The sequence below is a fragment of the Natator depressus genome, chromosome 1 (genome assembly GCF_965152275.1).
Source record: "Natator depressus isolate rNatDep1 chromosome 1, rNatDep2.hap1, whole genome shotgun sequence".
Classification (NCBI taxonomy): Eukaryota; Metazoa; Chordata; order Testudines; family Cheloniidae; genus Natator; species Natator depressus.
In genome coordinates, this window is record NC_134234.1 from 130562109 (window position 1) to 130575608 (window position 13500).

Here is a 13500-nt window from a genome sequence, read left to right on the forward strand (position 1 = left end):
ACTAACAGGGCTACCCCTCGGATACCTGCAAAGTGGGGGCCAGCTCCTGCTTCCACCGGAAGATGCCCAAGGGCATTTTGGGCCGTGGCTGCACCGGGAGCTGGACCGAGCGCCTGGCCGGCTTGTCTCGCTGGCGGCCACTAGAGGGCCCGGGAGCCGGGCCGAGGCTCCTCCCGCCTGCCAGGTAGGGGATGCGCTCCGGGGAGGGCAACAAACCAGGGTGGAAGGAGCGCGGGCGGGAGCGGGACCGAGCAGAACCGCCGCCCGCCCCGCCAGGGGGCCGGGGCGTGGGGACCCGACCCCGCACACAAAGCAGTTAACCCTTCCCGCCCCGCCACAGAGCCCCGCACGGCGCAGGGCGGGGAAGAGGCGCGCCAGCTGGCTGCGGGCTGGGGAGGAGGCTGAGGGCCTGAGCAGCTGCCGCCCCCTCCTCCCGGCTCTAGTGCTGGGAAAGGCGGAGGGGGGAGGCGGCGGCGGGTGCAGCCGCTGGGGGTTGCTCCCGGTCACGGCTGGTTGCCCGGCGGGGGATGCGACCCCAGCCCGGGGTGGGGAGCCGCCCCCTGTTTGCCGGCGGCTGCCCCCGCCCCCCGCGTGCGGAGAGGGCGCCGGGGGCCGCGGATGACCCGCGCTTCCTGCCTGGGCGAGCTGCTGCGCTGTCCTCTCGCGGCTGCTGCCCGGCCCCCGCCTTTGTCTGGCCCCCACCTCGCCGCGCGTGTTTCAGCCCCTCCACCCGTCCCACTGCGGGGTCCTGGCCTGGGTCCTCCTTCCTCCCCCCCCGGCCTGTGTGAGCGCCCGGGTGACCCCCGCCTCCCCCGCCATAGGGGGGAGTTGCGAATCCCACTGTGACTTTGCTCCCTGTTCTGCAGGATTTGCCCCCCCTGGGGGGAGCCAAAGGAGGGAGATCGCAGCCGCTTCTTCCTCCTCCAGCTGCGGACAAGCCCATTGCAGTGCCTGGGTGAACTCTGCCTGCCTGCCTCGGGGCTGCCAAGTGCCCACAAGTTTGGGCACAGAGCAGTTTCGCAACCCCCCCTCCCCCCCCCGTTCTTCCCCTCTGCTTGTGGCCTCCAGGCTCGCAACATTCAAGCGGGATCAAGAGGAGGAGGCGTGCAGGGGTGGATCGCTCCCCACCCCCATGGGACCACGCTTGAAACTCTTGTTAGGTATGTGGTTCCTAGGTCAGCCGCAGCACGCTGGATCCGGCTAGGAAGGAGCTGGGACATTTGGGCAGGAGCCTGCCTTTAGAGTAGCTGCAGCAGCAGCAGCTCGGCAGCGCCATGGAGAACGTGGAGTTCAGAGGCGGACCGGAGAGATTTCCAGACAAAGATCCCCGGCTGAATGCAGTGTTTGTGGATCAGGGGCAGATGATGATGATGATGGTGGAGCAGAGGGGAGGGGATGGGTGCAAATTGGTGGAAGTGTTGCTGACTGGAGGCGCTCCTTGGGGCTTCACCTTAAAAGGAGGAAGAGAGCATGGGGAACCTCTCATCATCACCAAGGTAAGATACCTGTGCAGGAGAGCCAGGGCTGTTACCTGACACGTCCGCCCCCCCTCCCGTTTTTCTTATCTTTCGTTGTATGTAATCTCTCCTTTCCCCCATCTCTCAGGTTAACCATATCTCTATAGTCTTTACACGATCCAAACAATAGGCTGGCATAATGAATGGGAACACTGTACTTGTATCGACTCTTGCTGAAAACGGTAGCAGTGACTTTAACAAGCTTCTCGTATCCTGATCACGACTTGGAAGCTTGAAAGTTGCTCAACGATTTTGAGAAAAGTGCATGATAATTTATGTCGCTTGCCATTTTTTTGTTGCTCTTGGTCTTAATGTGAATTGCAGTGTGCCCGTGAAGGGGGATCTTTCTCGGCTGGAGTTTTCTAGTTTGTTGCTTCAGTGGAAGACATTTGCCTGTTGCTCGAAGTTCCTGCTTGATCACATCAAGGGTTCATAATTTCCTTAACCTTCTAATAGTTCCTTGGCCGAACGGTACAGTTCCCCTCTCCCCAGTTGTGTACTGCTGTTTTCTTGTCTCATTTCTCCTCTTTAGCCCTGGCCTGCACCTGTAATAGAAGGACAACGTTGGGGAGTGGGGGAGGGGGCGGGTGAGAATGTAAATAAACAAAGCAATAAACTCCCTTAACTATTAGGCTGTTGTGTTCTATTGCTTGTTGGAAAGGTAAACCTAGGGGCACACGTGCTTTAGCTATACTTCTGTAGTTTTAGTTTATTCACTACTTATTTAATTTTTTTATAGTGAAGCATGTAATTGTATCTGAACACTACAATACTCTTCAATTGTATACATTAATCCTGCTATATATATATTTGGCAGGGTTTCGTTTGACATTTCATTACACAGTTATGTATGTTCAGAGAAACCGTTCTTTTTGTTAAACCCATTTACAAGGCTGTACCTAATAGCTGTTTTTTGGCTACAGCACCTCAGCTTTACAACTTTAAAAATGTTGCTGGTTTAAACTTCTAGAAAAGGGTTTGTTGCTTTTTATTTTCTTTTTCTCCCCATCCGAAACCTTTCAGATCATTCTGAATGACCATTGAAATGTTGAGAAAATGAGTGGAATGAAGGAACATTTCCCCCCACCATCCATAGTGGAAATTAATTCAGGCTTTTATATTATTGTACTGTATTAAAGTTCTGACACAAGCCAGGAAAATTCAAAGTAAAGGTTAGCACTCATTGCCCTGATGCTGAGTTTTCCATGGGGATTTTGTTAATTTTACAAAATATTTATTTAGCATAGTATTTTTAAATCTGGTTTAAAACAAAAGTTCCCATGGAACGTGATTAAACATGTTGTATGAGAGAGAGAAAAGTCTCTTGGGTAAAAAGTGTGTTTATGTATGTGTATGCTGAGTTTCACTATTCTAGATCATGTATATTTCAGTTTATTATGCACACATTACTTACTTGTCAAGGATGCATTATTATGTGTGTTCTAAGAAATTGACAATTGTGGTATATGTTTTGACCCAAGAATTCCCTTGTGTTTTCTTAAACAAACAACTACATCAGGATCTAACTGATGGTTTAAAAACCATGAAGGCAGTTGTGTTGTTATGCAAGCAAAAAACAAAAACAGACCCTTAGTGTTTGTGCATTACTCCCCCCCCCCCACACACACACAAAGAAAAAGTCAAAATATATTTTTCTGAAGCTTTGGTATGGGAGAAATACAACTCTTGGTCTGCCAGCTCCAGGGACATTTTGCCTGTCCCTATTTTCCAAGTACATAAAGAATGTGAGAGGTCAGCAAATCCTTGAACATCCCAGAGCAAGAACTTTTCTATTGTTATTGTCATACTAAGTAGGGTTTTTCTCTCTCTGTATGGGTTTACAAGTCTACGTATTCTGGAATTCCCGAATTAGGGTTTATCTAAACAAAAAAGTGAGTGTCTGTCAACTATGTACCTTGCCTCCAGCCATGTACCTTTAGTTTTAGGGCCCAAGACCTCAGAAATTTCAGGATCCAAAAGAAGGGGACTTGTTGTTACCATGTTTGAGTCTCACTCCTGGAAGCTGAAGTGGTTCCTATTCTGAAGATTCTCACATTGTGCTGCAGACAAGGGCATGATTCTGCAAAGACACACATCCATAACATTGCTCATGTAATAGGACAGTTCTCATAAGCAAAGATACATATCTGCTTAAGCATCTGGAGCCTTTGCATGTATGTCCCAAGCTTTGGGTGTTTGAGAACCAAGGATGACCAAGATGTCCATGGCAGTTGTACCTATCTATCACATGGAAAAATTTTGTGGCCTAAATGTCTGCTTCCCTATTTTTCCTTACCATACACAGGACAACTACTCCATAAAGGTTTCAGAGTAACAGCCGTGTTAGTCTGTATTTGCAAAAAGAAAAGGAGTACTTGTGGCACCTTAGAGACTAACCAATTTATTTGAGCATAAGCTTTCGTGAGCTACAGCTCACTTCATCGGATGCATCCAATGAAGTGAGCTGTAGCTCACGAAAGCTTATGCTCAAATAAATTGGTTAGTCTCTAAGGTGCCACAAGTACTCCTTTTCCTTTTTGCGAATGCAGACTGAGTACTTGTGGCACCTTAGAGACAAACCAATTTATTTGAGCATAAGCTTTCGTGAGCTACAGCTCACTTCATTGGATGCATCCGATGAAGTGAGCTGTAGCTCACGAAAGCTTATGCTCAAATAAATACTCCTTTTCTTTTTACTCCATAAAGGGACACAGCTGGCTTAAAAATACTTTTCTGACAGAGATGTGAACACCTAAGAGTACTATAACTGAACAAGATTAAAAATAGAAATATTTTATTTCCGAAAACCCCATTAAAAGAGTAGGGAGACTCTCGGGCAAAGGTAATTTCTAAAACTACTCCTGATTTTCTTTGTTAAATTGAAATTTAGTCAATTTAATCTCTACCAAGTTACCAGAATGCACTGAGGGAAAGGCATGCTAAACTGAAGAAAATCTATGTTTAAATCTCAGTAGGGAGATAAGTATGTGTGCCATAAGCATTGGAATGTTGGGTGCAGGAAGTATTTTACTCATCCAACATGCAAAGAAAGGTCAAACTAGAGTCATCTTAGTAATACCGAATAACAGTACTAATAGAGTATCCCACTTAATTGGGTGATTAAGCTGGCTCATTTCCATATTTCTTCTTACCCTGCAACTGAAACAGAAAACTTAAGGTTCTAACTACGTACTTCAGGAGCACACGTCTGAGTTCACCCACCACATAGTGTGTGTGTGGGGTGATTTTTTTTTATTTTTTTTTTTTATGCAATGATCATGAAGAAAAATGGTACATGATACAGCTTGTTCAGGTCTTGAACATAGTCGGTCTTCTGAAACTCACCCCACCCATATGCAACTGCATTGTTGACTAATACTTAAATGTATTTTTTTCAGTGTCTTTTGGTTTTACTATCCTCACTTGACAATAAAATCTTACTCCTGAAAGAAAAGTAGGGATTTTCAATCTGGTTTTGCAAATCTATACATTAAAAAGTAATAGCATTATGCTTTGTATTTCTTCCAGAGCTCTGCGCATGTCTTCTAGCGCATTCCAAAAATTTGCCCCAAAGGCAATTTATTTTTGCCTATTATGATAACTTTGAACCTTGAGGAAGCAGATTGACTTTTTATAGCAACTTGTAGAATCTTTACTTGACCTGAACCATTGCTCACTGTATAGGTGTGACTTTTAACTATCTCATTTTCTTTTTTTTAAATGAAGCAAGCGAACACTGAATTTAATAATGAAAACCTCAATATTGTCATGGGTGAACCTTTAAAAATAATCTCTTTGACAGCTAGCTAGCTTTAAATATAGTTAACTTTCTCTTTTTTAAAATGTCTTTTTGATAATATGCAGAAAACGTATCTATCATTCCCAGGTTTGGATGTGGGGGATGGGTAGAAAATATCAATTTGGAATTCAGTTCATTTGCAATACTAACAACATGTAAAGATTAACAAATCATGCTGGAATTAACATGATCAAGATAACTTTACTGATAATATATGTGAAACATTTGCAGTGTATGCTTAGAGTTTGATGCATTGTAATGCTGATACTACTTAAAAGATTGCTTTAACAAGGGCCTGCAGCCATACCTCCTCAAGCTATGATCTCACTGCAAACTAATCAAGGTTGGGCCTGGTTCATATTTGGATGAGAGACCTCCAAGTGAAACCTGGGGTGTTGCAAGAAGTGTTGCTGATTCAGTAGGTGAAACTCTTCCCTCTGAATCAGTGATGAAGCAAAGCTTCAGCTGGAGATGTCACCTTTCAGATCAGGAGCAGACTGAGTCCTGACTACTTTTTTTCCATTAAAAATTACACAGTTCTTTTCTAATGGGGGTGCGTGCCTGGTGTTTTGTTTTGTTCTGTGTTTATACAGTGCCTAGTACAATGGGTCCTGGTTCATGACTGGTGCTCCTGAGTGCTATGAAAATACAAGGAATAAGTGTAACGGGCAAACTGTAATTTGAATATCTACATTTGATGTAAAATTCCTCTGTTCTAACTAGACAACAGAATTCTTCCATATTTTCTGTCTCAAATGGTTATGTAGAGCTGCTGCATTTCAGCAGTGGGAGAAGTGACTGCTGTTTTTTATAAAGAATTTTTGAATCCTGTAGCTTTAAAGATACGATGTAAATAATTACTTTTGTTTAATGGTTCACGTATATCAGAGTTCTTTTTCAGACTAATGGCTATCCATTTCTACAGAAATCTGTAGAGAGACTTTTCTGTTTCCTCAAGTATAAACCAATCATTTCATCATTTTGTGCAAATTAGTCATTTGACAAGCTGGCTAAATGGCTGATTGATTGACACTACAGCTAGGTGAAAAAATCAAGAATATATGTGCCAAGGATTTGGCTTGGTTGATCTTGGGCTTTTGTATGTACGTATAGAAATTTTTAAAAAAATGAATCCTGTCCCCTAACATGCAGGATACCGAAATCTCGTTTTTGTGAGTTTTAGTATGTATGTGTCCTTTGGAAAAGAGAGACCAAGACTCTGTTGTCTATTATAATTAAGGCTTTTTGTTGAAACAAACACTTACCAGTAATACTTTTCCAAAATAAAGTGCAGATTTGCTAGTAACTATAAATCTAACTTTATATTAGTGGGTAAAATGCTATATTTGCGCAGAAGAAGGACCACTAAGGTAAATAGCTGATTCACAGGTTGTTAATATTGTGCTCTAGCACAGAGTTCAATATGTTCTCTAGCTAGTGAACTTTTCTTTCTTTGTTGATGGAAATGCCCAGAGGAGCAGAGCCTGTATTGGCTTCAGACCACTTCCTCCTAAAGATCGTCAGCTATATTTGTTCATTTACATAACCTCATCTCTAGGAAAAAGCAGTAAACTATAAAAACCAGTAGTTGAATCCATAGAATCACATCTGAAATACTTCATGCCTCATAATTCTCTTTAAACCCTTGATTCACTCCTTAGAGTGGGGCTACTATTTGGGATAGTACCTAAATCAAACCTTCCCTAAAATGCTATATTTGTGTGTACCGCTCTCCAGCTTTACAGCATTTTTAGGGATTATTTACATGTTATAATGAAGATTCTGAACATGGACAAAGTAGTATCTTGTTGGTGGGAGGTGGGGGTTATTTTTCTAGCTGGTTTTCTCAGTAGGCAGAAGTTTGCCGTAGAATCATAGAATATCAGGGTTGGAAGGGACCTCAGGAGGTCATCTAGTCCAACCCCCGCTCAAAGCAGGACCAACCCCAACTAAATCATTCCAGCCAGGGCTTTGTCAAGACTGACCTTAAAAATCTCTCAGGAAGGAGATTCCACCACCTCCCTAGGTAACCCATTCCAGTGCTTCACCACCCTCCTAGTGAAAAAGTTTTTCCTAATATCCAACCTAAACCTCCCCCACTGCAACTTGAGACCATTACTCCTCGTTCTGTCATCTGTTACCACTGAGAACAGTCTAGATCCATCCTCTTTGGAACCCCCTTTCAGGTAGTTGAAAGCAGCTGTCATATCCCCCCTAATTCTTCTCTTCCGCAGACTAAACAATCCCAGTTCCCTCAGCCTCTCCTCATAAGTCATGTGTTCCAGTCCCCTAATAATTTTTGTTGCCCTCCACTGGACGTTTTCCAATTTTTTCACATCCTTCTTATAGTGTGGGGCCCAAAACTGGACACAGTACTCCAGATGAGGCCTCACCAATGTAGAATAGAGGGGAAAGATCACGTCCCTCGACCTGCTGGCAGTGCCCCTACTTATACATCCCAAAATGGCATTGGCCTTCTTGGCAACAAGGGCACACTGTTGACTCATATCCAGCTTCTCGTCCACTGTAACCCCTAGGTCCTTTTCTGCAGAACTGCTGCCTAGCTGCTCGGTCCCTAGTCTGTAGCAGTGCATAGGATTCTTCCGTCCTAGGTGCAGGACTCTGCACTTGTCCTTGTTGAACCTCACAAGATTTCTTTTGGCCCAATCCTCGAATTTGTCTAGGTCCCTCTGTATCCTATCCCTACCCTCCAGCGTATCTACCACTCCTCTCAGTTTAGTGTCATCTGCAAACTTGCTGAGGGTGCAATCCACGCCATCCTCCAGATCATTAATGAAGATATTGAACAAAACCGGCCCCAGGACCGACCGTTGGAGCACTCCACTTGATGCCGGCTGCCAACTAGACATGGAGCCACTGATCACTACCTGTTGAGCCTGACAATCTAGCCAGCTTTCTATCCACCTTATCGTCCATTCATCCAGCCCATACTACTTTAACTTGCTGGCAAGAATACTGTGGGAGACCATGTCAAAAGCTTTGTTAAAATCAGGGAACAACTCGTCCACTGCTTTCTCCTCATCCACAGAGCTAGTTATCTCGTCATAGAAGGCAATTAGGTTAGTCAGGCATGACTTCCCCTTGGTGAATCCATGCTGACTGTTCCTGATCACTTTCCTCTCCTCTAAGTGCTTCAGAATTGATTCCTTGAGGACTTGCTTCATGATTTTTCCAGGGACTGATGTGAGGCTGACTGGCCTGTAGTTTCCCGGATCCTCCTCCTTCCCTTTTTTAAAGATGGACACTACATTAGCCTTTTTCCAGTTGTCCGGGACCTCCCCCGCTCACCATGAGTTTTCAAAGATCATGACCAGTGGCTCTGCAATCACATCTACCAACTCCTTTAGCACTCTCGGATGCAGCGCATTTGGCCCCATGGATTTGTGCTCATCCAGCTTTTCTAAATAGTCCCGAACCACTTCTTTCTCCACAGAGGGCTGGTCACCTCCTCCCCATGCTGTGCTGCCCAGTACAGTAGTCTGGGAGTTGAACTTGTTCGTGAAGATGGAGGCAAAAAAAGCATTGAGTACATTAGCTTTTTCCACATCCTCTGTCACTAGGTTGCCTCCCTCATTCAGTAAGGGCCCCACACTTTCCTTGACTTTCTTCTTGTTGCTTACATATCTGAAGAAACCCTTCTTGTTTCTCTTAACATCTCTTGCTAGCTGCAACTCCAAGTGTGATTTGGCCTTCCCGATTTCACTCCTGCATGCCTGAGCAATATTTTTATACTCTTCCCTGGTCATTTGTCCAATCTTCCACTTCTTGTAAGCTTCTTTTGTGTGTTTAAGATCAGCAAGGATTTCACTGTTAAGCCAAGCTGGTTGCCTGCCATATTTACTATTCTTTCTACACATCGGGATGGTTTGTCCCTGTAACCTCAATAAGGATTCTTTAAAATGCAGCCAGCTCTCCTGGACTCCTTTCCCTCTCATGCCATCTTAGAGGTTTAGAGAGAGACAAGGTGGGTGAGGTAATATCCTTTATTGGACCAATCTCTGTTGATAAAAGAGACAAGATTTTGAGCTACACATAGCTCTTATTTACTGTGCTGTTTCTCTTAAGCCTGGCTGAGTGGCTTGCCCTAGAATCTACCCCTTTGTTGTTCTTCAGATCCCTCTTTAAAAAACTCCTTTGCCGCAATGCCTACAAAAAGCTTGACAATGGTTAGGCAGCTGGTGTGCTGCCTATCATGCTGACCAATATTATCTCACCATTTACTTGTACTCCCCCATCTGTCTATATCGATCTGTTTCTTGTCTTACACTTACACTGTAAGCTCTTTGGGCAGGGACTGTCTTTGATCTGTGTTTGTACAGTGCCTAACACAATGGGCTCCTAGATGGTATAATAATAGTGTAATACAGGGGATTCCACAGCGTGAAGGGGAAAGCAATGCAAGTGAATATGGTTTGGGGCTTACCTTTTTGCTCTCTGCCCACCCCGTGGCTTGGGCTCAAATAATCTGGAAAAGCTGAGTTGGTTCCCCTGTCCTTCTATGAGGTCCCCATTGGTACTTCAGGTAAGGAAGGAGCTTAATGCCATGTTGGAATTCTCTTTTCTGCGAGAGCTTCTACACAGAAGAGTGCAGAATGTCTTATGTTAAATAGAACGAGTGTTACTTTGGTTTGTCTATCCACGGTGTCATTTAAACAGCTCTGCCTTGATTTACATGGCGAAGGTTTTCTTACCTAAATGTCTCGAACAGTCATGGTAACATTAGAAACTTTTCCACAAGACAGTATTTTGTAATGTATTAAACCGATGGCGAAAACATAACTAGAAATGTATTCTAGTTCTTCACGTTGTGCCAGCAGGAGGACTGAGATAAGAGAGAATGAATAAAATGGCTTGTGACTCACAGGAATTCATCTTTAGGCTTGGCTCAGAAGAGAGGTTAAACATTCCCTCTTCTCAGAAGTCACAGGGCTCTGCTTTGGCTGATGTAGCCTTTGACTGATGTGCATGTACTTTTATAAACGGTGTGTGTAATACTGAAACAATACGTAATATTTTTTGTCCTTAGCACCTGTCACTGTTTTAAAATGATACAGTAGAACTCACGTTGTGTGAAAGAATCCTATTTGTCACTAGCAAAAAGGAACGCTTTTGGATACACTTGTTGCTGTTGCCTTGCTTTCCTCCTCCCTCTACGCTCAACACACTCAGTTATGTATAGGTACCTGGCCCGATCAACCATTGGTTCTTTAAAATAAACAATCAAATAAAAACACAAAGCCAGCCAGAGGAACTAGCCACACAGTTCCCACTTATAGAAATTGTGTGGCTAAATCCCCTAGGCAGCTTTGACCATATCAATTTATTATTTAAGTTCTCTATCAATGTAATAAAAATAGTTTTGCCTTGTGTCTGTTGCCACTATTCTAACATGATTCTCAAATATATCCTGTTACAGTAATGGTACCAATTACAGACAGAAAAAATTAAAAAAGAAACAGCAACAGCCTTCTGGTAGCAGTAATAAGTTATCACAGGGTTGCTAAAATATGTTTCAGAGTAGCAGCCGTGTTAGTCTGTATCCACAAAAAGAAAAGGACTTGTGGCACCTTAGAGATTAACAAATTTATTTGAGCATAAGCTTTCATTAAATTTGTTAGTCTCTAAAATATGTTGTTAACTAGCTGAATGTTACGATTGTGTGTTTTGGGTTTTTTTTTTTTTTTTGGTAGCGTTTTGGTTTTTTTCTTTACTCATTATATGTGACAGTATATGTGTCTTTGCAATGTGTTTGCCACATTAGCTGCATGTGTTTAAAAAGTGGGTGTGGGAAAGAACAAGTGAATGGGAAGTGAAGTTTAGTCATGAATAGATTAGAAGGATATAACCAGCTTGTTGTCAGTGAGCAGGTATTACCTCATTGCTCTTGAGCTCTTGCAATAAGTTATTAGATGCTTTTCTTGTGGGCTGTGCTCCTTTCTATGTATTCTTGTCCTTTTTCTTAAGGTGTGCTTTGTGTCGTCATGCGCATGTCTGTGGCTTATTCATTACAGAAACTTGAGACAGGCCCGAGCAGTTCAGCAGAACTCTTACTGAGTGTACACTTCATGATTAAGGCTGCGAGTTTGTCACAGAGGTGGTGGATTCTGTGACTTCTGCAGTGGCCGGTGTGCCTGGCTCAGGGGCAGCTCAGGCAGCCCCTGGGCCAGTTGCACTGGCTGCTGCTGGTGCAGTCTTGGGCCACCGTACTCCCCACGCCCCCCCAGCGGAGTTGGGGTGTGAGAGAGGGCAGGGGGTTGGGGCACGGGATGGGGTGAGGCGGGCTGTGGGGGGCACTACCAGGGGGGCTACGCGGAAGCAGCAACATCCCCTCGCTCAGCTCCTAGGCAGAGGCATGGCCAGGCAGCTCTGCATGCTGCCTCTGCCTGCAGGCACCACCCCCAGAGCTCCCATTGGCCGTGGTTCCCAAAAATATCTGTGACTAAAAATACCCGTGACTAAAATGTAGCCTTATTCATGATATATGCAGTTTCATTAACACTTTCTTCAAATATATCGGGTAAAAACAACAGCTGAATTGATTTCTGTTGTTTCATGAATTTGTATAGTGCTTGGTAGATGTTAATTTATATCAAAGTGAACTTGTTCTCAGTCTTTTGAGCCAGTTTTTGACTTTGGGTTATGGATGAGGTGAGGGTCCATTTGGAATATGTTGGGAAAAATCCTGTCCCTGCTGAAACCTGTGAGAATTTTTGCCCTTGATTTTAGCGAGGTCAGAATTTTATCCCATTGTTTCTGTAAAAAAAGTTTGCAGTCTTTTAAAAGTTACACAAAAGCTAATATATTGTGATTGGATCTTGAAAGGATAGTACTACAATTGTGATGGGTTAGTCAGTTCTGTAAGGTTTGCAGAGCTTTAATCAAAACCCGATAAAGTTCAGTATAGCAAACAGACTCATAAAGATGGAAGGTGATCGCTTTTTATGATGAGTTATTGAAAGTGGTTTGGCAAAAAAGGGGGAAAGGGAAGGTTTGCAAAATATATATATATATATATATATATATTTTGAATTTTTTCCAACTTTTAAAATTTCATCAGTTTTGAAATTCAGAAATTTTTTACCAAGTCTGTGGATCAGCTTTGTATAGTGGATTAGTGAAAGAAAAGCAAGTGCTTGTAACCCTAGGCTACATAAAATTAGCTATACTTTGTCTTTGAAAGCAAATTTATTTTCTCTCTTCCAACAATGTGTACAACTTTAGGTAAAGTTTTTTAGAAAATTCAAAACTCTATTGTTAATGTGTTCAAAAAACAATTTAGTGAAAGTTTCCGAATTATATTTTAGCTTTGGTCACCTCAGCCTAACAAGATAATGATATCAGCATTTTGCATGAAAAACACAGTTGTTGACTAAGGATTACAAGTGTTAGCTAGGAGGGAGTTTTCCCATCAGAGTTCAACCACACTATCAGTCCTCTACATCTAGTTTAACCAGAGAGTTCTTGTTTAAAAAACCCAGGTCAGGCCTTCAAAAGTAGAAGAGTATTTTGTGGAAGGCAGCAGATAAAATGGGAAAGCCCCGTTAATAGGTTTCATATGACTCTGAAGAGTAAGGTACAGTGCAGAATGCCTTACTACCCAAAACTGTATAATCCCACCATTTCTCCAGTAAATACCAGAAAAGCAATGGGGAATTAAATAGAAGTAGGCACATGGCCAAAAATAAAACTATAAACATCTGTATAAGAATGTATGAAGCTTAAAAGCAAACCCACCATGAACTAGGATGTGTGGCAATGGAAGAGGATCTTGAAATAACAAGTATTTCTGAATCCTGATGATGCCTGACAAAAGTCAACGAGAAACTGTGAAACACTGGTTACATAAATTATATGAAAGGGACAGATTGGGTCACAGATATTGTGGCGTAGATTTATATTGAAGAGGGTCCGTGGAAACTCATGAGAGAATACTTTTTATTGGAGAGTAACAATGGGACAATCGATAGGGATACAAATCCCAAGTCCTAGAAACTGGACTGGGCTGTACTGTTATTTCACTACATAATGTTTGTTGTTTCCTCTTTCTCTGTACTTTCTGCCTCTTCCTACTTCTCCCTAAAATCTCTTTATCTTCACTTCATATTTTTCTAAACTACCTCTTTAACCTCTCCTGCCTACTTATTCATGCCTGTCCACTCAAAC

At 43.1% G+C, this 13500-nt stretch overlaps 1 protein-coding gene across 3 annotated transcripts in view; it reads left to right on the forward strand.

The window, feature by feature from the left end:
* Positions 1 to 1042: 1042 nt before the first annotated feature.
* The window catches only part of SHROOM2 (shroom family member 2), a 182339-nt gene continuing 169881 nt past the window's right edge, over positions 1043 to 13500 (forward strand). For all 3 annotated transcript variants that reach the window (XM_074966470.1, XM_074966480.1, XM_074966488.1), the window contains exon 1: positions 1043 to 1496. In XM_074966470.1, the coding sequence (XP_074822571.1) occupies positions 1275 to 1496 (222 nt within the window). In that variant the 5' untranslated portion in view covers positions 1043 to 1274. The remainder of the gene's footprint in view (positions 1497 to 13500) is intronic.